Raw genomic sequence first — 27251 nt, 5'->3', positions numbered from 1 at the left:
GACAAGGCCCGTGGTCAACCATTCGTCCTCGTCTTGCCTGTTCTCTCACAACTGACTCCCCTTCTTGAAACCCTTGTGAATCCTGGCTTCTGACACTTCACCCCGACTGCCTCCTATAGATCAAGGCCACTCCTCAGTCTCCCCTGCTGTCTTCTGACTCATTCCTCTAAACACTGGACAGTCCAAGACTCCCCCTCTTCTCTATCTCCTCCACTCCCTACTTTCTGGAGCTCCCAGCAGTTATTCATTCACTAACAAAGCATTTACTGCACACATGCTACACACAGCAGACGCTACCAAGTGCTGGGGTTACAGCTCTGAAGAAAACAGACAAAAAGCTCCTTGGCCCCAGGGGTACACTCTGAGGAATACGCCGACATCTCCCAAACCTGCATGTCCAGCCCCAACCTCCTCCTGAACCCCAGGCTCCTGGTCAGGTGCCTGTCCATGTGTCCAGGGTCTCTGACAGGCATCTCACATTGGCCACGCCAAAAGCATCCCCACTCTGACCCCCCACCCTGCCCTCCCCACAGGGCCTCGCCTCAGCGAAGAGCACCTCCAGCACGCAGCCTCTCCAGCCACAAATGTAAGAATCCCCTTCACCCTCCTCTGCACGCTTCTTCCACACCCCAAGCTTCGAGTCTACACTGTCCGGCCTCCAGCCGTACCTCACACCTGGCCTCCTCTCCACCTTCGCCACCTCCTCCTCAGACAAACCACCCCAACTCCCACCCCTCGTCTCCGTCTCCACCCTGGGCCACTGCCGCCCACTGTCTACACAGCAGCTGAGCACACTTGCTCTGACCCCTTCCTGCGGCTGGCTGCAAAGACAACGCAGAGTGCTTACCCAGCACTACCTGGCCCACCGTGGACCACCACCCTTCTCTCCAAAGCCTTGCTCGCCTTCTTTGTGTCCTTCAGGTCGCTGAGCTGATGTCCACCTTAGGCCCCTACACTTGCTGCGCCCTCTGCCTGGAAATGCTCTCTCCTCCAGGACCGTCACCGGCCGGTCTGCCTGATCATTCCAGCTTCAGTCGGAGAGGCCACCCCTCAGAGGCCTGACTGCTCATTATGCTACCATCTCAATGTCCGTTTTCCTCACGGCACAGACCACCATCTGAAAATGTCTCCTCTCACGTTTTTCTCGCCTATTTCTACCCAACAGAAATTCAGCTTCATGGTGTATCTTGCTCACTCCTGATGCCCTGTAGGTACTACATACTTCTTTTAATGAGCCAACAGTCGCTAACTGCCCCACCCTAATAACCCTGCGCATGGCTGCCTTCAGTCCCATCCTGCTTCAAACACCAGCTGCACCAGAGGCTGCAAACTGTTTTTTTTCCCTTTTTTTTTTTTTTTTTACAGATTCAAGCAGGCCCCCAGGTTATAGGACTCTAGAATTTGATAACCAAGTCCATGTGCACCTCTGCCATTTCATGATCAAGCACAAACCTAGGTACACACCAGGTGTGCAGTGCACAGCAGGGAAGAAACGGTGACCAGAGGGCCGCTCAGTGAAACCGCTGCTTCGGGTCCATCAGAACAAACCCCCTGCAGGCACAGGCTCACCTGCTCGAACACAGCAGGAGGCTCCGGGTCTGTGCAAGGGCACACACCCACACCCTCCTCTGCCAGATGCTTACTCACCGGGGTCTGCCTCAGATAAACAGGAACAAAGCCAGCTCGTTTCCAGAACCTGCAGATAAAGAGAGCAGATCACCTGCACGCCTTCTGGGAGCGGCTGACAGATAACGATGGGAAGGTCAGGGGGAGCGCGGAGTCAACACATGGCTGACACAGACATTGGCCGAAATGGCCCACAGGACTCTCATTTTCAGGACACCACGGCCAAGGGGGTGACGTTGGGGAGGAAGGGCAGGCAGACCCTTACTTGAGGAGCCTGGGGGTCAAGCCATAGGACACACCCAGGTAATCCAGGTGTTCAGCAGGCCTCTCGTTCAGTTTGAGGAGTAAGGGAGGCAGGTCCTTCCGGGGAGTGACGACCTCTTCCAGCAAGCTGACGGCCTGGAGGATGCCAGGGAGAGGACAGTCCACCCAGCAGAGGGAGAAGGTTAGTGACATTCCCAAGCACCCCTGCCAGACCAGGCTCTGAACTGAACACAACAAAACTCAGACAGGTTTCTTGGTTTGTTCCTGTGGCTTTTAAAATATAAGAACATCGCAAAATCCGGTGATCATTACCGAATATACCAAAGCCCAAGACACACGTGGAATCACAGTGCTTGGAATCCAGAATGCGGGAGAACAGCCACACGGTTTAGGAATGCCTAACAGATTTACGAGAGGCAGAGGTAGGGGCTGAAGACCCGGGTCTGTCATCAGATGGCTCTGTGACTTGGGAGTGACAAACCTCTGAGCCTGACCCTGAACATAAGCCCCTTCCCCACCCCTCAAACAGCCATGCTGCGAAAATGAAGCAAACGTGTGTGAAGAGCTTTCGCGGTGCCCAGTGTCCACCCCTCACGAGGACAGCCCTTCCCTCAGTCTGGGGTCAGCACCAAGAGGCGGCAGCTGCAGCACTGGTCTAGACTGGGACGTGCGTCAGCGCCCGGGAGCTTCCAAGACAAATCACGGGCCCACCCAGAGCTCCTGACACGGGTGGTCTGTGGCAGGGCTCACGGACTGCATTTGTAACAAGTTTGCAGATGCCAAAGATGCTGATCTGAGGTTCTCGGCCCAAGGGTGAGCTGGAGAAAGCAGCAGGTCGTCCAAAATGAGAGGCGATCTCCGACTGCACAGAGAGCCCAGACCACCAGACAGCTCTTGACGATGCTCCCGAGACCCAGTTATTTTCCCAGGAACCAGAAGTTCGGCCAAAAGATGCTTACCTCACTGCTGACGGTGTGAATTCCTTGTGACGTCTCGAGGACCTTCTCCTCCAGACAAGGGAACCTGCCCTCGTAGTACATCTGCAGCAGCTGTAGGGCTCGGCTACCATAGCCCATCTGTGAGCAGAGAGAGGACGGGCCGATGTGGGCAGAGGCTCCTGGTCAGTCTGAACCACTTCTACACACTGCACTGCTTCTAGAGAGCCTTCTCTCCAGTCAGACTGCGCCAGGCAAAGAGAACCAACGAAACCCCTCAACAAGTCAAAGCAGAGCCCCTGAGGCTGAGTGTGGAACGACCCTTGCTCCCACAGTCGAGCCCATCGAGCCACCAGAGCATCAGGATGGCTGGCCGTGCCTTCCGCTCCACAGGCCAGCAAGCCCAGCACCGACATCTCCACAGCTGGCTCCTCAGTGGGGACTTCTGAGCGACAGGAGGTAATTATGCGAAGTAGAGCTGGTTCCCAAGTTACCTCTCCTCACAAAGGAAGAGCCAGCAGGGCGAGCATCCTGTGTACGGGCCCACTCCCAGTCCCGGGCAAACTGTCCCTGGCAGAGGAGTGCCTGCAACGCTCACTCCTTGACCAGCTTCCTACCCAAACAACCAAGCACAGCTGCCCGAACGAGCTGCCAGCCGCACGCCGCAGCCAGCGGCAGCACACCAGGCGCACACCGCAGCCAGCAGCAGCACACCAGGCGCACGCCACAGCCAGCGGCAGCACACCAGACGCACGCTGCAGCCAGCGGCAGCACACCAGGCTCGAGAGGTGAGATGACACGTTACCCCCTGATAATCTGGGTGAACAGCAATGCGAACAACCCTTCCGCCCGAAAGGCCACCGAAGTCGGGATCTTGGAACTGTGTGGGAGACACAAGCCAGTAACTTAGCAATAAAACCTCCTCCAGCCCCACCAGCTTCACTCACTCAGGCACCCCAGGGAAGCACATCACCTGCTCTGACACAGTCCACGGAATCAGATCCCCCGAAGCCTTCTTGCCTCGAGACAGGCTGTTCAAGATGGACTGGCGAGAAATCTCCCCCTCAAGGCACACCTGTGGGGGTGGCAGGACAATGCTGACAGGAGGGCCGGCTCCAGGGACAGAGCCTGCGCTCAGAACACCAGCAGCGTTCTGCTGTTCCTCTGACAAGGCCTGCTGTTTCCATTCCAGGTCAGCCTCAGCCCTGTGACTGACCAGCCATTTCCAGTGGAGGTTTCACTACGATGCCCCAAGAGCATCCCGACCCTGTCACTAACAAGGCAGAATACTGACATCCTCCTGGCCCAAAGCACATTAGAAGGGGGTCTCCACACGTGGAGTGCATGCGCTTATGTCAGGTAAGACACGGGATGCTCACGCAGCTCTGCAGAGAACCATGCAAATTTACAATGACTCATGTGTCTATCTAATAAGAGAACGGTTAAAAGCAGTGTGATACATGCATGTAATGAAGTACAACGCAGCCTTTAAAAATTATGCAGATTATGAACATGTGACACTCTGCAAAAAAAGGATTACCAAACACTATGACCCCACTTTTATGAAAGGAAAAATGACAGAGAAATGCATAAATGCAAGCCAGATGTTAAAACATTATTTTTTCCAATCTGTGTCTTCTAATTTTATAAGTACCACGTATTGCTTTTGTAATCAAGGAGGAAAACAAACAAACAAGTTCTGTTTTAGGAAGAGCTGTAAGCCAAAACACCAGCGGCCAGTTCTGACTTCCACTTGCCCACCAACAGTGGGGCTTTGGGTTTGTGCCGGGGGTGTTCCTTCGATGCACCCTAATCCCCAGCCTCGACACACCCAGCCACGGGGCTCCAGACCAGGAATCCACAGCCTCCCCTCCCACATGCCGTTACTGAGGCATTAACCCTTGATGCCCAGGCGGCTCCCCAAGTCAGTGCCACAAGGATGCCTCTGCTTCTGTACCTGGATGACAGCAAGCACTTCAGGAAGGACATTCTGGGTAGGGGGCACGGGAGGCAGAAGGCAGAAGAGGTGGTGAGCGGGTGCATCAGAGAGCATCTGGAGGTCATTGGGAGAGTTCTGTGGGGAAAAAACAGGGCTTGTGAGCACCACTCCTGTCCTTCGTGCAAGAGGCGACCCTGCCGTCATCAACGACTGGAGGGCCGCCTTCCCCAAAGCTAAGTGAGGGGCTGGAACCCAGTAAGGTGCCCTCCTAGTACCTTGGCCGGCCTGAGGCTCTTCATAAGGGCTTACATGAGACTTAGCCTCAACCATTTGCTGTCACCTCACTGAGTGTGGGGTCAGAGAACCACTTGGTTAGCACCATGGATTTCACCCCTGGGAAGTGAACTTTTTCCTGATAAGAGGGTGAGGTTTCAAGAAAACCTGTCACCACCTCTAACACCAACTCTTCAGCCTTCCATTAAAGGGTGTTATTAGAAATGCTATCTAGACACTCAAAAAGTGTCCTTTCCATCATGCCATTTACTTTTTAAGACTTTGCAATATTCTAAACCCTCACTCGCTGCTCCTTAAAAATAGCCCAGGGGCTGGCCCGGTGGTGTAGCAGGGGTTCACACGCTCCACTTTGGCGGCCCGGGGTTCACCAATTCAGATCCGGGGCATGGACCTAGCACCACCCATCAAGCCACACTGCGGCAGGCGTCTCACATATAAAGTGGAGTAAGATGGGCACTGATGTCAGCTGAGGGCCAATCTTCCTCAGAAAAAGAGGAGAATTGGTGGCGGATGTTAGCTCAGGGCTAATCTTCCTCAAAAAAAAGAGAAAAAGCCCAGAGGCACCAGGCTGGTCTCAAATAGCACCACTCAGTTACAACTACTACGTCATCTCAGCCTATCAGCAGACAAGCAAGAAACAGAAGTACCCTTTTAAACTGTGCAAAGCTCTCCACCCTCGAGACCATGCATGGAGAGCTAGAAGCCCGAAATGAGCCTGAGCAACAATGAGAATGCAACTCGTCCAGCAGGACCACTGACCCTGCCAGCCTCAAGACATTTAAGTCCCAGGGCACAGTCACCTGAGCCACTGGTTAACAAGAGATGTGAAAAGCCAAGTCAAGGGGACTGCCATGTGCTGTGGCTCACTGCTGAAGTCCACCCACAGGCTAGCTGCAGTTACCTTGTAGTGAGAAGCCACGTAGAGGGCCATGAGCCTTTGAAGGAAAACTTCAGAGGCCTTGTGGTAGCAAAAGAGAGTGTCTCTATTCACGTAGTAGCTGGGTCTGGAGTTAAGCAACCAAAACACACCCAAGAGAGCCTCAAACAGGATATCCTGCCTCCCAGGGTCACCGGCTAGGTGGGTTTCCCGCAGCTCGGGAAGAGGGGCCATGCCCTGAGCAGAAACACACAAGGGCAGGAAGAGAAAGGGGCCTGAGGCTGTCTGACCCACCCTCTCCCTGGAGCAGAGCCTGTGAAACCAAGGGCCACATCCTCGTGTGTGACTCCTTCATCGCCCCTCCCTTCCACAGGGGCACCACACCAGCGGATACAGCTCACAGGCGTCAGGCAACGGGCAGCCCGAGATGATCCGAGGGATGCTGAGGCAGTCGAGGCACAGCAAGTCATTCAGCCACTGCTCCACCGCGTCGCCAGGGGCATAGCGGATAGACTCCTGCAGGGAGACCTCATGCAGCGTTCGCGCTGCCCCAACACACAGACACAACGAGAAACGACAATTACACACGTTTCATCTGAAAGAGTGAGGCAAACGTTCTACTCTATCTTTGCCACACGGTGCCCCCAGGAACACAGCTCGAGACTTTAAACTGAGTGGTTTTAAATTGTTCTGGTGGATGTCCAACTCGCCATGACAGCAATCCCAAGGGGTCTCACTACATCAGTGCAACCATAGCTGCAGACAGTCACAAACAAGGGCCTAGCCCCAAAGGCCCGAGCCGGGCTCCCATCTGGTCACTGGCTCGCTGTTCCTCGGAGAAAAGCAACTCCACCTCTTGGGGACTCAGCCTGTCTGCCTGCCAGCAGGGAGGTATGCTACCACCCGTGGTGTCACGAGGGGAAAGGGCCAGCAAGAGTGAGACCAGCCGTGCACTGCAGGCCCAGATCGGAGCTCAGGGTACCTGAGGCCAGTCTGGCTGTCGTTGTGGTCTTGTTCTCAGCCGTGGTGCTGACCTGGCTCTGGGCGCTCTGCTGACGAAGCTGCTGAATGAGCTTGAGGGACAGGGAGCGGCCGGTGCCCTCGTAGCTAGGAGCAAACGAAAAGGCAGTCGGGCACAGCGCCCCACCCACTCCCCAAGGGAGAGAGGTACTTCCTCATCTGACGAGATGCCCCACTCCTGCTCCCCAGGATGTGGCCAAACCTGCAATCTCTCTAAGATATGCTCTATTTCAAAATTGTAAAAAACCCCTTGAGCCATTATAAGCCTACTTTCTTATGATAATTATACAGTTACTTATAATACTGTATGTTCACACAATTCTCAGATATCAAACATGAGTATTGTCATCCATGTACTCTCTAAAACCTGGTCCGGCCTACAGACAGGAGGAGACAGACATCACCGGGGTATCAAATTCTTCAGTCTTGTGCTACCCACCTAATGTCAGATCAGAGGTGAGCCCCAGGGGAGACTGAAGCAGCCCCAAAGACTCCAACTCCGGGAATCAGACCTACCTGCCCAGGCCCAGGCCACAGTCGTTACGTGCCACCTAATGAGCAAGAACCTACAGTGGGACAATGACTGCCCCAGGTGCCTTACCCGTTGATGGTGGACGCCATGAAAACAAGGTAGGGGCCCAAGAGGCTCTTCACCAGGGGCAGAGGGATGGCAGCCGCTTCATCAATCACGACAAGTTCGGCCTGGCCCAGTTTCACGGCATCCGCAGGATGTATATACTGCAGGAAGGAAAGCCCTCTCATTAGCTTCATCAGTATTAACGCCGCAACTGTGATCACTGCCGGGCGCCGTCAAGGCCGCTCGTTCCCCTCTCTACCCTTCCCATTTCTTCTTTCACTCCTTCCTCCTTTCCACTTTTCCTTGGCAGGACAAAAACAGAATGGGCGTGGCGTCAGAAACCTGGTTCAAAGAGTCCAACCACCAACTGTGTGACCCTGTCCAGGTCACTTATCTCACAGAGCCTCAAATTCCTCTTCTGGAAAACGGAGGAAATGCCTATGAGACGGCTGTTAGAGCAAAGAATCAGGTAAATGTGTAAGAAGGCCTTGCCTGGCCCCTGGCCCGGTGCTGACAGGTGGTGCCAGCCTCTCTGCTCTCTCCTGTCTTTCCATGCTTCACCGAGCCTCCGTCTGGCCAGCGAGCCAGGGGCAAGCTCGGCCCAGCAGTGGCTCATGGGAGGATGTCAGTATCTGAAGCACCTCCCACACTGCAGACTGTGCACCCCGCCTTGATACCATCACTCTAAAGGCAAGGCTCACTGCACTAGTGGGGGCCTCCTAAGACTTACTCCCTTCTTAATACACACACACTCGAACATCCTTATGTACATTATTAGCTTGGCCACCTAATGCCACAAACTTGCCACAAGCTCGGCATCCTTATGCGTATAAACAACTCCTTCAGCTTCTTCAGGGCTTCCTGCTATTTTTCAAGTTTGCAAAAGGCCACAAACAGGCATTTTACAGGAGAGGAACCCTGAATAGCCAGTTAGCATGACCAGGATACCCAACCTCACCAGTAACCAGTGCAGTGCTAAAGACGACAAGGAGACCTCATTCACACGCAGACAGGCAAAAAGTCAAGGGGCTGTGAAACAGCCGGTGCTGGTGAGGACTCGGGGAAACCCGGAAAGGTGCTGGTGGGAAGGTAAATCTGTACAAACACTGTAAGGAAGAATTTGGCAAAATCCAAGAAAGCTGGAAATCTACACACACCCTACAACCCAACAACTTCACTTCTAGAAACATAAAGAAACTGTGGTATACTCATATGGGGCTCAAACATGAATCAACCAGATCTACAGGCTTCACTCGGGACAAGTCTTGAAAACAAATGTTGAGTAAACAAAGCAAGCTGAAAAAGCACAAGTACCATCTGCTGCCATTTATGGACACACAAACACACCGACTGAAAGTGGAGTTACCCACGGGGGCGACGGGAATGGATGGGAGGGTACAAGAGGGACTTCAACTGGGTGTGAGATGTTTTAGATCTTTAAAACAAAACTATACATGACTTTTAAAACACAGAACAAACAAAGCACACGGCAAGCAGTCCACATTCCATAAGCCTGAGTGCTGGTCCCGAGTGTCACGCTGGTCTCTGCGCTTTCCTGGGTGTCCGAAGCATCTCATTACAAAGATTTTCTCACTGCGCTGCTGTGAGCTGCAGGCTCAGGGAGGCAGCGACCCTCATTTCCAAAGGCAGGACACACATGCTCGTAGGCCCCTTTCTTGGTTTCTTAAGGGGAAAAAACGAAGAAGTGCCTCTAAAAAGAGCAGAAAGCAGCCTCTGGAGAGGTGCAGCAGACTCTAATGTAATCATCTTCCTCACTTTCCAGCAAGGAGGAAGAGGCCTCAAAGGGACGCCAGTGCAGCCTCAGAAAGCCAGGTCCCCTCTTCTGTGCTTACACAGAACTGCAGGCAAAGGACTCTGGTGACACAAGAGGTCTCTGATTACAAATCCAAGCGGCAGCAAGTGCTGAGCAGGCGTCTCAGGGAAAGGATTTCCTTCTTTGGTTTGTGTGTTTCTCTCGAGTTTTAACAGGTCTCTGTGTTCTGATTGCCTTCAGCCTGCCCCCTGCCCCAGTCCACCCCAACACTAGTCTTTCCTCCTAAGAATGAAAGAAGGGAAGAAATGTACAAAAAGAAGAGATTCTGGCAAGAGACCCAGTAAGAAGAAAGTTAAGATCCTTCGGTAAAGGCATAAATGCTGGCCATCATGGGTAACGTGACCTTTGGTGCAAACTATCCCATCCTGACAGGCACAAAGGTCAACGGCACGATCTGCCCGTAACTGGCCCACTTCTGCCCCTAACCCAAGGCCACAAGTAATCGATGAATCTCCTGCACTAGCAGCCCGGGGTCTCCACCCCCTGCAAGCCCGTCACACTGATGCTTCCCTACAACTTCACACAGTTGCAGCCTGGGGGCAAGTGCAGACCATGCAGGCTTACAGAGCACTGGAGATTAGAGAGCTTTCAGGGCAGCACTGTTTAAACAGGACACTAGCTAAACCACAAAGATTCAGAGTACGTTTTGCCAAGTGCTTTTTCCTTTTAAATGGTAACGTTATTGGATTAGTAACAGATGCACCATTTCAAAACCTGCTGTAACCAAGCAAAATTACCAGTGATGTCAGAACAACAACGGTATTTCTTTTAGCTGATTAGCATACTCACAAACCCACTTACTCAATTTTCGAGGGACAAAACTATAATTTTCCAATCTGGTATATACATTTGATAGTTTACTTGAGTGTTTTTCTTTAGAAGAGGCTGAAAATCTGGAACAGGTTTATCATAAACCAGCAGCAATGTCTAAACAACATGCAATTCCACAGGACACGAAGACCACCTCTCCAAGCCCCAGGCACAGTCGGGACCCTGGCCCCGGGGTTCAGGCCGACCCTCACCTGGATGGTCTGCCGGTGCTCTCGGAAGACGTGCACTCTGATCACTGCTCTGTGAAATTCGGGATTTAGAGACTGAACGATCTCATAGTCCAGGTGCTCCTGATAGAGAGAGAGTCAAAGCAACAACACAGCTCAGAAGCAAGTGTCAGAAATAAATCCTAAGAAAGTACGCCTGCATTCTGAAGACTGCGCCTGGATTTAACCCAGCACTGAGTCAAAATAAACTCTTATCCTAATTTCTTACCTGATACTGCAGAGCATCAAATCCTTTAAATACAAATTCAAACAGAGTGTGGAGGTTATCAGGGCTTGGGGAGGTCACAAAGATATTGGAGTACCTATGGAACAAAAGAGGATTTTTTTAAGTAATTACGATATCTCAGGAAGGTTTATGGAACTTAAGGAAACATTTTGTCTGCCCATCACACAGGTGACCACCAGAGATGACAGGAGGAAAAAGCCACGACACACTTTGGGAAGAAAAGTAAAGCAACTCCAGACCTGAGGATATTTTTCCTCCCAAACTAACAGAAACATGATACCAACTGGAAGGCAGCAGGTCCTGGCAATGAGGACCAACGTGGGGAAGGCACGTCACCAAGGCGCTGTGGGGACAGCTCCCTCAGTGTGCAGAACCAGCAAGCTGCTCCGGCCCCGCGCCAGGGACAAGGGGGACGGCTTCACAGCCATCACCAGCTGCGCCGAGAGGGTTTCAAAGTGTGAAGCCAGGCAGCTCAACCAGAGGCCAGGCCAAGCCACGGGAACCCCCTAGGGATCCGTGCTGAGTGTAAGGGATGCTAACGGCTCAGGGGCCGAGTGCTAGCATGGTGTGCTGGAGCACAAGAACAAAGGACAGGGAGTCAGGAGCTGAGCTCACCCCAGCGCTACCGGCCCTAACTTGCTGCGGGATCTCGGGTGAGTCACTGAAGCTCCCTGAGCCGAGGTTCACCCACCTATAACCTGCTCACGGAGCCGCCAGGAGCACCAAGGGACATGATGCACACAGTGGAACATGGTAAATTCTGGGCCTGTGTTTATGTCTGTGAAGTAGGAAGCACACGCTCTCCTGGCAGCTGCATAAATCTTCCGCCCAGAGCAGAACAGAAAGCAGCACCACCCAAAGGCAGCTCCTCAGAAGCAAACGCACTTCCATCGACCACAATCACTCAAAGGTCAGACTGGCACTTGTCCCAGTCTGCAAAGCTGGGCACATGCATTCTCATCTCCTGAGAGGTTGAAAGTGCCCTCCTCCCATTTCGCAGCTTTTGTGCATTTGCTCAACTTCACTGCTCACAAGGGCCCTGGTGTGTGTCCGTATGCGCCGCTGTGAACAGTGTTGCTGTATCCAGATAGGAACCCAAGACCTAGAAAAGTCACACAGGAGCAGCTCATACCCAGGAAGAGTGTCCCGGTCCCCTGACCCCTAATCTTGCACACTGCTCCTCAGAGCCCAGAGCTCCTGAAGGTGGGGAACCAGATGCCCTTACCCAAAAGCCACCGCCCCAGCAATGGCCAACCCCAGGGCTGCAGATTTTCCCCTTCCTCGGGCGGCTGTGAGCGCAACAGTACTCCTCAGGGTCTTTTCAGAGGTCCCCTCGATGAATTTCAGGACAGCCTTGGCCTGTGGGAAGAGAAACGCGAGGCGAGCTCTGGGAAAGGCCAGCTATCAACCATCTGCCGCCCGCCACACAGGAGGTCAGCCTGAAGCCAAGGCTGCACAAAAGGGGCAGTTCTGAGAGGAGAAAGCAAGGCTCAGCCCTTGGACTTCCACTCCCTGGTCATCTCCTTAGTCTCAAGGTTGAAATACCAACTAGATGCTGACAACCCCCAACTTCACATCTCTAGTCCAGACGTCTTCCCCACACACCACTACAGACATGCAACCACCCCTGCACACCTCCACCTGCACCTCTGACACCTCAAACTCAAAACAGAGTGCCTCACGGCGCCCTCAAACCTCCTCCACCTATGATCTTCCCCATCTCAGTTAGCCGTCCAACTGTTTAGGCCAAAAGCCGCCTCCATTTTTCCCCCATTTCCGACTTATCGCCAAATCCCGTCAGCGCTGCCTTTGAAACATACAGAAGTCCTGCCATTCCTCACCACGATGCTCCTCTACCGCGTGGTCGAAGCCGTCCCCCTGCCCTGCCCCCATTACTGCGGCAGCCTCCTGACTAGTCTTCCCGCGTCCACCCTCCTCCCCAGCAGTCCAGACTCAACGCAGCAGCCAGAGGGACACTTCTAAACTGCGCCCGAGGACCGCTCTGCAGCTGCGCAAGAGCCCGAAGCGCAGGACTCCCGGCCGACGCTCAGAAGTGCCGTCCTCCCAGCAGCCGTGCGGCTCAACTGCAGCCACTTCCTCCTGCTCTCGTCCTCTCGCTCTGCAGCAGCCCGTCAGCCTCCGCCAAGTCAACTCCTACCTCAAGCCCACGTGCCTGTGAACCCTCTGCCAGAAGCACTCTCCCCCAAGACAGCCACGGGGCTCATCTCAACTCCTTCTCGTCTCTGTTCAGATACACCTTCTGAATGAGGCCTTCCCTGACCGCTCCATGGGGAGCCGCACCCTCCTCCTGGCACTCCCTACGCCTCTTTGCTGCTCCTCATTTTCCTCCATCGCACACAGCACCTTCCAGGACACTACATGATTTGCTTCTTTCCCAGATTCGCTGCCTGTCTCATCCCACCAGAACATAAGCTCCATGAAGCAGGTGTCCCTCTTGCTCACCGGTGAGCCCAGGGCGTAGAGGAGTGCCTAGCCCCTCAAAGGGAAAGCAGGATGCTGTGGCGCTGTGCGGGAGGAGGAACCACACCACCACTCAGGGGCCAGCCTCTGCTCCCCGACTGGGATCTGCCATGGGAAGAGGCCAGTGAGACTGGGAAGAGAGCCAGATGATCTGACCTGGCCTGTCCAGTCCTGAAGAAGTTGCCTTACGTGCCTGGGCAGAGACACTGAGAAGACACTGACAAGACGCAGGCCCAGGCGGACGGGAGGGAAGGCAGGGGAGGGGTTTCGGGAAGCCAGAGCCCTCCAGATGGTGATGCTCAGAGGGGGTCCAGGTCCTGCTCATCCTAAGCTGGCCTTTGGGGGACACTGCAGTTTACCCTTCTGTTGTTTCCTTTAGAGTGGGGAAGTTATGAACTCTGATGAAATATAACTGGAAAAATCCACCGACATGAAAGAAGGGTACGAAATCTGGACTAAAAATGCATTCTAAAATGAAAAACCAATACAAAAAAAGCAGACTGGTTTACAAAAACAAACAAAAAAATAGATGACCAGTATTACCTGAAAAAGGTGCCTGCTTCTCTCATAATTAAAGCAACACAAATGACAATGATCCTCTGTCACCGTATCAGATTGGTAACGACTTATAAGTTTAATAGTACCCAGTGCGGGCAAGGCTGCAGAGAAAAAGGCGTTTTCCTATACTGCTTGGTGGTTCCATAAACTGGTACAACACCTGTTTTAACAGCCACACACTCTAACCCAGCAATTCCCCTCCTAGAAACTTATCCTAGAGATGGTGCTGATAGACGTAGCTGTAAGAATGTCCTAACAGCATTGTTAATAAAGCAAAAAGGCCGGAAGCAACCCAAATGTCTAACAGGGGACCACTTATACTCTGTACTCTGTGACCCCTTTGCATATTTAAAACACACCCATTTATTTGTATAGAAGATCCATAAAAATATATAATAAACTGTTAATAGTAGTTGTCTCTGCAGATTGAGGCTACCAAGTAGAAACACCACTTTCTATTTTTAATGTACATTCTTTTGTACTTACTGACTTTTTTTGCCATGGGCCATTTATTTTCTTGTAACACTACTACTGGTACTGTAGCTTCTCTCTCTTCTGCTCTTTCCCCATCCTCTCTCTCACTCCCTCTCTCTGGTGATACAGAGGGTACCAGGAAGTGGTTCGAAGCAGCCTAGAGCCTGCAGCCTAGAGGGCATAGAGAGCTATGTCGCTGCTGACTCTATTTCCAGAATGAAAAGGGACACCAGCCTGTTGGGACTCAGCCTGAGTGGGCGGTGTCACTGCAGCTGTTTTCCATCCTGAAGGTAGAGCTTATGCCAAGAGGCCTGTGCTGCTCGTCTGGCTCAGGCTGGACCGGAACCCTGCACACACTGAAGAGCCTTAAGGCCTCTGGCCTGTGTCCACTTAGCTCCCATCACAGCCCAGGAACCATCGGAGAAGCTGAGTTTACCAGTCCTGGGCACCTCAGTGAGCACAGAAACACCTCCTGGCAGCTCCTGCCAGCCTGCTGTCTGTGCCTGAAGATCAGGCACACAGCACCGCAGGGGGCCGCCCTCAGGCCTGACACGGAACCGGGCAAGTATAGAGGCCTCAGGCTCTCCTCTCACTTCTGCACAAGGCAGAGGCAAAACCCTTAGGCCATCAAAACTCAACTAACTGAAAGAACACAGACACATCACCCTCTCTTGGGAAAAGCACTGAGAAGGGTCCTCTTTAAGTTTAATCCATCTCCCCCGGCCCCCAGGCCCCTGACCCGCTGAGGGGGGTGGAGAGGGAGGTGGTCACTGGACTTACGCTCTGAACCCAGACAACACAGAACGGCCCTGAGGTGGCAGCGTGCAGGAGTTCGAGCAAGAGGCAAGGCCCCTGCCCCAGGGACGGCCGGCGGCTCAACTTGTCCTCCCCTAGCCGCTCTTGCTTTCAGCACGCTACCTCTGTGCTGTCCGTACGGGGCAGGGTGGCTCTGAAGGCCCCACTCACCTGGTCTAGGGTCTTGCAGCAGTCCACCAACACACCCACAGGCTGGGTGTCCTGCAAGCTCTCCTTCAACTCCTTCAGCTCCAGATCAGAAGGACCAACACCCTCATCCTACCACAAAGGAGGGGAGGAGGAGGTTTGCCACCACCACGGGAGGGCCAACACAGAAAATGTGGCCTCCCCCGGGTTCCTGGGGCCCTGGCAGACTCACCGGGGTCTGGGGAGGTAGGGCCTCAATGCCGGCAGCATGGGAGGAGATGGGCAGGATGTTGAGCTGGTCGTCGATGACAAGACACTTCTTACAAGAGGCCAGAGAGAGAATAAATCTGAGGAACAAAACCGCAGTCATGAGCCGTTGGGGAAAGGGGGCCGATGTCTACACAACAAAGGCCTTAATGCAGGAAAACCACTGGCCCCACACATCTCTGAGAAAGCGAAAACCCAGTCGGAGAGCAGTGTGAGGCGATCCGAGGTCCTCCACAAGGCATCTGGACAGGGTTTACACAGCACGTGAGAAAACCAAGACCCCTAGAGATGGATCACAAACACTCCTACTGAGCACAACACCACTGTTCCCCGAGGCCCCTGGCCCTTCCCACACCCTCCTAGGCTCACTCTTTAGCACTGTGGTGTCTCACCTCTCTTAAATGGGGGAACTCCAAACCCACCCCACATACGATCACCAGCCACACAGGGAAACCAACACACACATGATGGATTTACCTTCTGTCAAAAAGGAAGAAAAAGGAGGAGAGGAGACAAAAGCTCCCTTAAGAAATATAACACAAACATTCCTGTGTGTAGAAAAGCACGTGTCTGGCTATAAAATCCAGACTTCTCCCACTACTCCAAGAGCACAGCACTGTGCGCCACTTCCAGGGCTTCTGTTCTACCTGGTGGCGCATGGCCACCTCTTGGCCTCCTCCTTCTACAGAGTTAAAGCATCAGAGACAGTTAAAATCAGAAAGGCCCACGGTTTAGAGAGGCCACGATTTCTAAGCCTCAGCACAACTGACATTTTTGACCAGATAATCCTTTATTGTGGGGCTACCCTGTGCATTTCAGGCTGCTTAGCAGCATCTCTGGCCTCCACCCACTATACACCAGTAGCGCCACCATGTAAGTCATGACACCAAAATGTCTCCAGACCTTGCCAAGTGTGCCCAGGGGCAAAACTGCTCCAGGCAAGAACCACCAATTTAGGCCACAGCCGCTTCAGGTGTTTCACAGGTTGCTAACTTATGGTCCCTAAAAAAGGGCTCTGGGGTCAAATAAACTTGAGAAACAATCAGTTAAGCAGGTCCCTGCTGCTGCAACACTTTTCAGAGGCAACAATGGGCTAACGTGAATCATCATGAAGGAAAAACCAGGTCAGTGTTTCCCAGACAAATTTGGCCAGAAAGCCCTTTTGTCATGGCCCCTCTTAAAATACAGTGTTCTACGAAACACATTTTGGGAAACGGCGACCAAAACAAATCACCCCTGTAACAAACGAGGAAGCTGAGACGCAGAGAGGGAGAGGGTCTTGCTTCAGGCCGGAAGGCAGGCAGAGTCCAGGCCTCCTGGCCCCGCCCTCCACTCTCTCACTGCTTCCAGGCCACGTCACGGCCACCGCTGCTGTTAGGAATCTCACCATTTTGGACTTCTGCTCCACTTTCCCTCAGACGAAAGCACAGCTTTCCATCGGGTCCAAGACAAAAATATTCCTCCCACTGTGGCTCCCCACAATTAAGGAACAAGAAACATCTACAGACCTACCTCTCATTAAATCTTCCCACCACATCCTGATGGGCCTCAGTCCTGTATCTTGAATGCACGTCCTAAAAAGACAACACCTGTGAACAAAGGCGTCCACATGCTGCTGGGGCTCAGGGTCCAAACATGAAGAAGCTCCATCAAGTGACCCTGGGATGACAGGGGCACCAGCGATGCCGCTGGAAAGAATCCACTCCCATATAACCTGCTGTGTTCAACTGGCCACATGCTACTTGCCTGAACTGGGATCAGACACTAAATGCAATGTTTGCTCTTACAGCAAACTTCCCCTCACCTCAGTTTTGGCTTTTCCACGTTTTATCCAGCATTATAAAATGTATCCATTCATTCACTAAAACGTACATGCCAGCTGTGTGCCAGACATGCTGGGTATGTGCTGGTGTGTAATGAAGCACAACCTCTGTTCACAGGGAGCTCAGGGTCCAACGGCCAGAGGGAAAGAAATGAGTAGAAAAATACAAATTTTGACAAATGCTACAAATGAAAAACAGGTGCAGTTACAGCAAAGGTGGGGAGGGAGGCCCTTTGAGGTGGTAAGCAGGCAGCATGGGGAGCGGGGTAGAGAATGACGTGGGCACACAGAAACTCGATCCTTCACAAACAGAGTGAGTGCTGACTACTGGCGGCAGGCACACCAGCACGGGGGCCCAGGGAGGACATGCCCTGCTCTCATCTAGTCCAGAGACCAGGGTCCGAGGGAGGACACGCCCTGCTCTCATCTAGTCCAGAGACCGGGGGCTCCAGGGAGGGACACGCCCAGCTCTCATCCAGTCCACAGACTGTCACAGGAAGACAGACAATGAACAAACACACACATAACTTCAGGCAGTGGTCAAATGCTTCAAAGAAAAATAAAGCAGGTTAAGGAGTGACAGGTGGAGTGATGTCTCCCACATCGGGTGTGAGGAAAGACCACACTGAGTAGGTGATACTGAGCAGGGATGAGAACACCATGAGGAAGCGAGCCATGCAGACAGCCCAGCGGGGACAGCAAGTGCAAACACCCTGAGGGGAGCGTGTGCTGGGTGTGTCTGAGGATTCTCGAGGAAGCCTGAGGAGCTGTAGTGGCAATGACAGGAGGAGTGGTAGTGACAGGACGCAGCTCCTAAGATTTGAGAGGAGTCCATTTCATCACATAAATGCAGTTCATGAAACCCTGAGGCCAATTCTAACACGATCCCCAGCAGCTGGGTCACGGGCATGACTCATCACACCCACGTGGCAATACTGATGGAGACAGCTCCGCATCCATTGAGACACAGCCCCACTCACTCCTTAGCCACGTCCTCAGCTTGGGGAGAAAACCACCCCTCCCAGAATCAAAGTTCCTGCCAAACTGGCAGTGGAACTGGCAAACGTTCCTTCACTACCCATCAGGATGAGGGCCAGTGGGGAAGTCTGTCCACAGTCCTTTTTTGCAGTTCAGGCAGCGGCAGGCTCTCTGCAGAGTACCATTCCAGAAACCTAGCTACGTGACAGCTGCATCCCATGTGAATCTCCCTCGCGTAGAATCTGCAAACGCCTGAGAGCAAATGGGAAATTCAGCAACTCCCGGGCACGCTCAGGGCCACTGGGACGCTCTGCAGAGACTTCTTCCTTAGTTGCAAAGAGCTCCCAGCCCAAAGAATGTGCGGACCACGCACTGGAGCTGCTCAACAGGCATTCTTAAAAGAAAGTGATGGGGCCGGCCCAGTGGCACAGCAGTTAAGTGCACACGTTCCGCAGCCCGGGGTTCACCAGTTCAGATCCCGGGTGCAGACATGGCACCGCTTGGAAAGCCATGCTGTGGTAGGTATCCCACATATAAAGTAGAGGAAGATGGGCACGGATGTTAGCTCAGGGCCAGTCTGCCTCAGCAAAAAGAGGACTGGCAGCAGATGTTAGCTCAGGGCTAATCTTCCTCAAAATAAAAAAAAAAGCAAAGAAAGTGGCCTACCGCCGGCCCCGTGGCTGAATGGTTACGTTTGTGCGCTCTGCTTCAGCGGCCCAGGGTTTCACCGGTTTGGATCCTGGGCGTGGACATGGCACCGCTCATCAGGCCATGCTGAGGCGGTGTCCCACATGCCACAACTAGAAGACCCACAACTAAAATATACAACTACGTACTGGGGTGATTTGGGGGGAAAAAAGCAGGAAAAAAAAGATTGGTAACAGTTGTTAGCTCAGGTGCCAATCTCTGGGGAAAAAAAAAGAAAGCAGCAAAAACAGGTTAATTTGAACCCCCACAATTAAGTTAAAAAACAGACTCTTACCATAGTCATCGTGTACAGCTGCTTGAGTGAATTCATGGTCCGCAGGAGGATGACCACCAGCCCACCGCCTTCCACTGTCTCTACAGTCCTGGCCAGCAAGTTTGGAGTTAAGGCTTCAAAATCCTGGAAGAAGGAGACTGGTCATGCAAAGGGCACCCCCAGGGAAGCTTAACCAGGGGCCAGGTGAGAAGGGACGAGGACTTCAGAGCACAAACCAGGACTACCCCCACCCGACTCACCAGGACACGCTCGGAGCCCTCACGGAGGGGCACTCAGAAGACAGCCCAGCCCTGGAGACCAAGGGCGCCTGGTTCCATATGTCAAATGTGTGTAATAATCTCAGATAAAATCCTACTGGAAGGAAGCCCCCCGTCTTCTCTGATTCCCATTTGAATTTCAGAAACACCTCACACTCCTCTTCTGCTGTTTATAGACTGAAACGGTTTGACAGGCTCGGCTGCGGCGCGTGGGAGCCACTGCGTCAGGAGCACCGCCACGGCACCTGCGACCTGGGAAGCAGGCGGCGAGCCCAGCAGTGCTCGGGAAAACGCGGCAGCTCTTCCCTGAGGCTCTTTTCTGGCCTCCGAGCTGGGATGCAGGCCAGCAGTGTAGGGTACAACCCAGTGGCATGCAGAAAGAAAAATGAGAACTTCCATTCATGATTTTCCTCCTCATTTCTTACATTTTGTAAGGTATGTTTTATATGTAATCATGGCAGTACACGTGTATAATAAATACACACCAAAACATGGAGATTAGTGCTTAAATTTGTCTTTGTTTTGGAGGATGGGGTTTACAGGTGTCAAAAAATCAAAGAAACAAAACAAAGACCAGCTGAGCTCAAAAAAGAAAACTGCAAACCTTAGTCTAACTCGCCTGCCAAGAGAACGCACGCGAGTGCAGAAATTCACCAGGTGAATTCCTCTGAGGGGAAACAGGGGGACTCTAAGGACTGGAGGGCGGGGGGTGCTGCAGGGGCTATGCCCCTCAGGCTCTCTGGATGGACAGATGGGTGCAGAGGTCTGTGCCCAGTCCCAGTGCTCCCGGGTCACCAGTCTTCAGTCAGTTCCAAGAAGGATCTGGGGGCCTAGGGTCACTGGAAGTTCACAGTGCGTTCCCTATCAGCTTTAGCTGTCAAAACCAGTTGTGATGAAGCGTCACAGCTGGTTTTGGTATCTCTAGATAAGGGCTGCCTTAAGTAGAAAATTTTCTTTTATTTTTTTTGCTGAGGAAGATTGTCCCTGAACTAACATCCATGCCAATCTTCCTCTACTTTATACATAGGATGCCACCACACCATGGCTTGATAAGTGTGACAAGCAGTGCGTAGGTCTGTGCCCGGGATCTGAACCTGCAAACACCAGGCCACCAAAGCAGAGCGTGTGAACTCAACCACTGCACTGCCGGGCCAGCCCCCCAAATTTTCTTTTTATATGGGGTGAGTTATCAAGTTTTCTTTGGAAAGTGGCTGAGTCTCCCACTGACAGTACTTGGTGGGGGGAGTACAAGCGAATCTTCCCTCCTTACTGTACACCTGTTCTCATGGGGACCCGGCAGCCCGAGCACCCCTCAGTGTCTGAGCCCAGGCACGGGCTGGAGGAAGTCACCCACCTGGAGAACACACATGCCGAAGGTATTGCCCAGGATCTTGTGCGTCTCGTTGTAGTAGCAGTAGCGAATGTTTGTGGCTGCTACGAAGAGCTCAAAGGGGTCATCCTGCTTTAAGTTCAGCGTCCCATTCTTTATTTTTTTCTGCAGCTGCCGCATTCTCTTCTTCCGGTGACTGCAATCACCCCAGCCCATGAGAGCCAGTTAGCCAGCAAGACGAAAGAGCTGGGGGCAGGGGACAGGCTCAACAACCCCCACTTAGACCTTCAGAGCTAGAAGGGAACCTGGACACTGCAGAGCCAACCCCCTCGCTTTAACGGTGAGGCAAATGGAGAGGCACCAGCGCAGAGCAGGTAAAAAGCAGCCTTCGGAGGGAACAGCAGTCGGTCTGCGTGTGAACCTTGCTACTCTGCTCTGCCACCTTTAGCAGATACTTCACTTCAAAAGAAGGGTAACAAGGGTACCCAAACCTCACATCTGGCCAGAGCTCAAAACTGAACCTGGGCGGCTCGCCACCTTAGTCTCAAGCCAATGTTTCAACTACACGGTGCCTGGGGACCTGGGAAAGGCATAGTGACAGTGGGGGACAGTATTCATTTTTCCTAAATGAAGTCACTCACTTCCTTCCCAGGCTGTGGGCTCACGTCCTCCAGGGCCCTCTAATCTAAGACAATACTGATAGAGGGTATACGGGTTGGAAAGGAATTTGGACATCTCTCAGAAATCCCTGAACTTTTCTTTTGTCTTAAAAACCTTGACTATCCAATTGTCATTTAGCTCTTTTACAGAAACGAGAAAGAAAACTCCAGCACTGAGGATTGCCGCAGATCAAAATTCTGCCAGTTCCCTAACTGAACAGCTAGAACCAAGGCCTCCCCTGGGCCTCCGGGCCCTCATCTGTGAAGCGAGGCAGGTGGGCAAAGGGATTTCCACTGTCCCTCTGGCTTGTGCCCTAACCCATGACCCAAAAGAGAGCATCAGCTTTAACCTGATGCTCTGCCACGTCAGGACGAGGGTGGGAGAGCTACAGAGCCACAGAAGAGATTTTTAAAAGTGAAATCATGTGGGTTAACTTCAAGAGGCAAATTTGCCCAGAATGCTGTAAACTTCCTAATTCTACACCCCTCTGACATTTACTGAACAGCAGTGAGAGTCACAAGCCCCAGAAACCGCAGCTCTGCTGACAGGCAACAGGCCTCATTCTCAGTCTGTATTAAAAATGCTTACCTGCCCAATTACGAAAGAATATATAAAACAAAATGCCAATACATACAAGTAACATACAGCTAAGTGCTAACAAAACCTAGATGTTGAGATTACAGGTGCTTGTTATTTTCACCTTTGTGATTTTTATGTATTCTTCACATTTTTTACAATAAAGCTTTTAGAACTTCTTTTAAAAAAGGCAAAACTATTTACTCAAAATCTAGTTTCTTTTAGGCAGAATCAAGTCTCCTTAAGACCAAAGAATAGGAACTAATCAAATTTAGCCTTTCGTACTAAGTAAAATTAAAATAATTTTAGAGCCTGTTAACAATTTATTCAATTCGACAAAACGTAATTGAGCACCCGATCATCTGAAAGCAGGAAAACACACAGGGAAGCAGGCGAGGCCTCCTACTATGACCTGACCACCCAGAAGCAGGAAGACCAGAGTGCAAGCCACGGCACCTGAAGGGAGGGCGCCGGGAGGGCCACGCGCTGAAGAGGCAGAGGGGCCGTGGGGCATGGCTGGCGGCAAGGGAAAAGCCTCCGGAAGGAGGCAGGCCCTGGGAAGTGGGGCCCTGCAGAGTGATGACGGGGGAGAGCTCTAGGCAGAGGAGGTGGAGGGAGAGGCAGGGAGTCTTGTCACACCCTAGAGCAGCCAGCGATGGAGACACGATTTCAGAGTCAACACCAGCAACACATACAGCTGCAAACAAAGGAACGAGAAGAAGCCTGAGGACAGAGCCACACACGCCACCTGGGCTGAAGGCAGGAGACAAGATCAGGGAACGCGAAGAGCTCAGGAAGGTGGCCCGTGTAAGAGCCAGAGAGGCCGGGAAAGGAGAGTGCTCTGAGCAGGCCACACAGTGGGTTATCTGCCAAGGACAGCACTCCGCATCCCAGACCACTCACTACACAGAGCTGCAGGGAGAACTGCCAGGTTCCTACCGGTGACCAACCCCACCTCCCCTGGCCCACGGGTGGCATCTTTCCCTAAGAATTTGGAAGACTGAGGTCCACACTGTTGGACCTGAACCATGTAAAACTCAAGTGCTGTTTCTGCCATGCGGACCACAGGAACCAGAAAGCTGACGTGGAGTGGGAAAGAAAAGAGCAGACACGCAGAGACGGGGGACCGGGCAAGGACAGGAGCCTGAGTGCTCTGGCTCTCCATCACCCCGAGGCAGCACTGGAATCTCACCCCCTTGGGTTTCATGAGCTGTCCTGTATACCTCAATAAATTCCCTTTGTGTCTAACGCGTCTGTGCTGGAGGCCTGCTATTTACAACCAGACGTGTTAAGTTCCACAGCTTTGAAGAAATGAGAGTAGCCGCTGTCAAATACAGCAGTGAGCTGGTGGAGGAGGAGCTCTGAGGAGAAAGAGGGAGAAATGTTGTTGCGTTAGGCATCAGGCCGTCAATGACTTCCAAGAGCAGTAGAAGCAGAAGCCAGACCACAAAGAGGGTGGCTAGGAAGTACAAAAGGCTCCTGTTTCAAGGTGTTTGGCTATAAAAATGAGAGAAAATGCTAGCCGGAGGGATAAAGCTGGCTATGTAGCTAATCACTTTTTTGAGAATGGAGAGAACTGAGCATGTTTACAGGAAAAGGAAGAAGGTTTCAGAGGGACATGGAGTGGCTGGCACAGGCAAGAAGGTAAAGGTCCTAAAGAAGCAAGGGAACAGAGCCAGAGTGGACAAAGGGTTTGCCTCGGACGTGGGATGAGGATGTCCTCCTCAAAACAAAATGGAAGGAAAGGGGAGAGGGACAACACGGAGCAAATCTGAGGCAGGTTTCAATTTGAGGTAACTGAAGGAACTCGCAGCAGACGGCGTGACCAGCTTAGAAGAGGTGGAAGAAAAATCCCGGCAGAAAGCAAGGAATTGGGCACAAAACGACTGAAACTCATGGTCAGGAATGAAGCAAGGATGTCACCTCCATTAGTTTCTGTTTGGAAGTGTCCTCAGAGACAGACCTGCGCTAGCAATCCCTGAAAAACTGTGTCAAGGAATCGTTTCCTACTATTTCAGCCACAGGCAGGAACGAGACGTGGAGCGGGACGCTCGAAGGGCCATGCTTACCTGCTAAACCCCAGCTCTTTCTTATAACACCACAGCACTGACGGCCGAGCCTTCACAGTTGCTTTAGACAACATGTGATGGAGTATGACCACCTGCGAAAGACAAAGGCACAGAATCTCAGGGCCAAAGACAACTTTGAGACTACCAGGGCAAGACCTCATCTGGCAGATGTGGAAACTAAACTGAGGGCCAGGGAAGGGAAGTGCCCAAGGTCAAAATGCAAGCAGCGGCCAGGCTGGGACCAGAAGCCAGGCCACATACACTTATCCTTGTGCTCAGTCCACCACCCCAGGCGTCAAAAGCTCTTAGCCTGTGTGCTAATAATTCTAAATATAGACGTCTGTCACTTCTGAGAAACAAAGGAAGGTTCCCGCTAGGCATTTAACTCAAAGAAAACCAGGCAAAGGGACCTTAATGTCATTATGTGCTGAACCCCCAAAGGGCCTGTAACATGCTGACTCTTTGGGAAAGGAGACAGAGCCAGTCAGGAGGTGTCCACCAGGTCTTACCTGATCCTTTCCTCGATCTCCCACTACAACAAAGAGAGATCTCTGCCGCTCGGCTACCCCATTCTCAATGAGAATCCGGATCCGGTTATCCACTTTCTTCCGATGCATGGTGACAGACTATGCCTGAAACAGAAAGAAAGGGAACACAACTGGACATGAACATCAGACTCTGAGTGAGGAACACCAGCTGGCTGCCTCCTGCGGGGCTGGGGGCTGTGCTGGGCCCACTTCCAAGTATCATCCCACTTAACCCTCAAACAGCTCCCTACGGAAGACATCAGCCTCCTTTTTAAAATTAGCAAACTGAGGCTCGGGAGGTGAAGAAGATGTTCCCCTCAGCAGGGAAGTCAACAGGGAAGCTGTAACTCACACCTCAAGGAGGAGTTTTTTAAAAATTGGAACACAAGGTCCAAAAAAACAATGATTAAAATATATAGTACTATGTCTATGGGAGAGTAAGGCAGTTTTCCAAAAAAAACTTTTTCAAAATGATTTTCAAAAGTTATCTGAGGATATAGATGCTTATGAGAGAATAATATGGCAGGATAAAGTATGACACCATCTCTCTGTGCATATACATAACACGCCAAGAAAAAGAGACTGGAAGAAAACACCAAAATGTAAAGCAGTTATTTCTGGGTGGTGAGACTGCGGGTGATTCTTACTTTGTTCTTTCACTTTTTTGGAGTTGTGCTTTATTTAAATTCACATGCATTAATTACTAATAAAGGAAAAGAAATCAATGAATATGCTAGGATGAAATACGCCCAAATGGTTTTCCTCAAAGGAGGGAAAACCATACTGCAGCCTGTACACATAGACCTCAAAAGTTATTGTGATTACGTGTGATAAAATATTGCATCATTACTATAATAAATACACCAAAGAAATGTCAGAAACGTCAACCATATTACTAGAATGTAAAAGTAAAAACGACGTGTTACTTAGAAACTTCAGTGCTTGCTGCATTCTAAATATAAAGATCATTAACTGAACTCTAACCATGCCTCAGCTGGCCTTCTAATCTCCCAATCCAAATGTGGACTTTACTAGTACTGACTTACTTTAAAACACTATATCACAATTAATAACTCCTATTTTATAAGGAAAGGAGCAGGGCCGCCCAGTGGCGCAGCGGTTAAGTTCGCATGTTCTGCTTCTCGGCAGCCCAGGGTGCACCGGTTCGGATCCTGGGTGCAGACATGGCACCACTTGGCAAAAGCCATGCTGTGGCAGGCGTCCCACATGTAAAGTAGAAGAAGATGGGCACGGATGTTAGCTCAGGGCCAGTCCTCCTCAGGAAAAAGAGGAGGATTGGCAGCAGTTAGCTCAGGGCTAATCTCCCTCAAAAAAAAAAAAAAAGAAAGAAAGGAGTCAAGTATTCCAGCATCCCGAGGAAGAAAAGTGCCCATCTAACTCCAGACCCTGAGCTCTTCCCAGTTCACCAACCTGCCCAGCTTGTCAGCTGTGTTGCCGGCCACATAAAGACCCCACGATAATCAACCAATAATTGTTGGGGACTGTTTTCTGCCCTAGTTACTGTGGGAGCCCCAGAAGTAGCACCTGATAAAGCCTTGACTTCAAAAAACTTTTATTCTCCTTGGAAAAGATATTTTGGAACAAGATTGGGGATAATTTGTCTAAAGACAGATAAAATTAGATCTAAAAATAATAGCTGTAGCCCGTGGTCTGACGACGGTCTGAGATTACTGCAGCCCGGAGTTGCCATGGAACCTTAATGGACGAGGAGGGCCTGGGAGGCGGAGAAAGAGGATTACTTTTCTCTCACTCATCTATCCGTCTAACAGATACACATGGCATCGACGTGCCGGGCACCACGCTAGGTGCGCTCGCAAAGAAAACAAAGTCCTGAAAGGACTGAGCACAGCGGAGCACTCAGGGGGCGCGTGTGGACGCGGAACCCGCCTGCCTCGGGTCAAGGCTCCGCGCCGCCTCCAAGAGCTGCCGGCAAGCTCCGCGGAAGGCAGAAGCGTTGTCACCCACCCGCTCACCCCGACCTCCGGCGAGACGGTGGAGAGGGAGCCAAGCGGCCCCCGAGAGCGCTCGAGAAGCATGCCCGAAAGCGGCGGCCTGCCGGGGGAGAGGATCCTGCCATCTAGGAGCGCCCGAGTGGGCGGCGGCCGGCGCGGCCCGGGCCCCGGCCTGGACGCAGAGCCTTCGTCCCCGAGCCGGTCTCCTCCGGGCCCGAGGAGGACACGGCCCCCGCCCTCGGCACCCACCCCAGCCATCCCGCGGCGCGCGGTACCTGCGCCCCGAGCCCGGCGGGTTCCGGCCGGCAGCGACGCGAAGGCACGTGGGGAAGCCGACTCTTCTGGCAGAGGCGGCGCGGGGCTGCCCGGCGCGTGCCTGACGGCGCGTCCCAGGCCCTGGCAGGGCGCATGCGCGAGCGAGCAGGCGGCGCGGCGACGGCGAGCGCGGGGGCCTTTCTCCGCTATGTCTCCGCCTGACGACGTCAGAGGCCCGGGGGGCGGGGCTGCAGCAGGGCGGCCGCGGGCCTGGGCGCAGCTTGCGTGTCTCCGCGTCGGAATTGAGATGCTCAGGCTCCGCAGGGCAAACCGAGCGTCCGGGCGTCCGCTCCCCCGCGCCTGCCGCTGTGCGGGGACAGCTCGGGGCCCGGGGGTCCGCGGCCGCCCAGCTCGGGCCGGGACCCGCGCGTCGTTTTACCGACCCTCTTA

At 52.6% G+C, this 27251-nt stretch overlaps 1 protein-coding gene across 3 annotated transcripts in view; it reads right to left on the bottom strand.

The window, feature by feature from the left end:
- Window positions 1-26958, bottom strand: part of NAT10 (N-acetyltransferase 10) — a 45004-nt gene extending 18046 nt beyond the window's left edge. For all 3 annotated transcript variants that reach the window (XM_014851067.3, XM_014851066.3, XM_014851068.3), the window contains exons 1-21: window positions 26822-26958; window positions 24556-24678; window positions 24047-24138; window positions 20766-20937; window positions 19155-19277; window positions 16885-16946; window positions 15338-15452; window positions 15130-15237; window positions 11876-12009; window positions 10633-10726; window positions 10389-10487; window positions 7557-7693; window positions 6918-7042; window positions 6330-6480; window positions 5960-6056; window positions 4783-4899; window positions 3799-3900; window positions 3631-3705; window positions 2850-2966; window positions 1892-2025; window positions 1648-1696 (exon numbers count right to left, since the gene is read on the bottom strand). In XM_014851067.3, coding sequence (XP_014706553.1) covers window positions 1648-1696; window positions 1892-2025; window positions 2850-2966; window positions 3631-3705; window positions 3799-3900; window positions 4783-4899; window positions 5960-6056; window positions 6330-6480; window positions 6918-7042; window positions 7557-7693; window positions 10389-10487; window positions 10633-10726; window positions 11876-12009; window positions 15130-15237; window positions 15338-15452; window positions 16885-16946; window positions 19155-19277; window positions 20766-20937; window positions 24047-24138; window positions 24556-24663 — 2211 coding nt within the window. In that variant the 5' untranslated portion in view covers window positions 24664-24678; window positions 26822-26958. The remainder of the gene's footprint in view (window positions 1-1647; window positions 1697-1891; window positions 2026-2849; window positions 2967-3630; window positions 3706-3798; window positions 3901-4782; window positions 4900-5959; window positions 6057-6329; window positions 6481-6917; window positions 7043-7556; window positions 7694-10388; window positions 10488-10632; window positions 10727-11875; window positions 12010-15129; window positions 15238-15337; window positions 15453-16884; window positions 16947-19154; window positions 19278-20765; window positions 20938-24046; window positions 24139-24555; window positions 24679-26821) is intronic.
- Between the last annotated feature and the right edge of the window lie 293 nt (window positions 26959-27251).

Source organism: Equus asinus, chromosome 17 (assembly GCF_041296235.1).
Source record: "Equus asinus isolate D_3611 breed Donkey chromosome 17, EquAss-T2T_v2, whole genome shotgun sequence".
In the NCBI taxonomy this organism is placed as follows: domain Eukaryota; kingdom Metazoa; phylum Chordata; class Mammalia; order Perissodactyla; family Equidae; genus Equus; species Equus asinus.
Note: the sequence above shows the minus strand (reverse complement) of the source record. Positions and strands in the feature narration are given on the sequence as shown.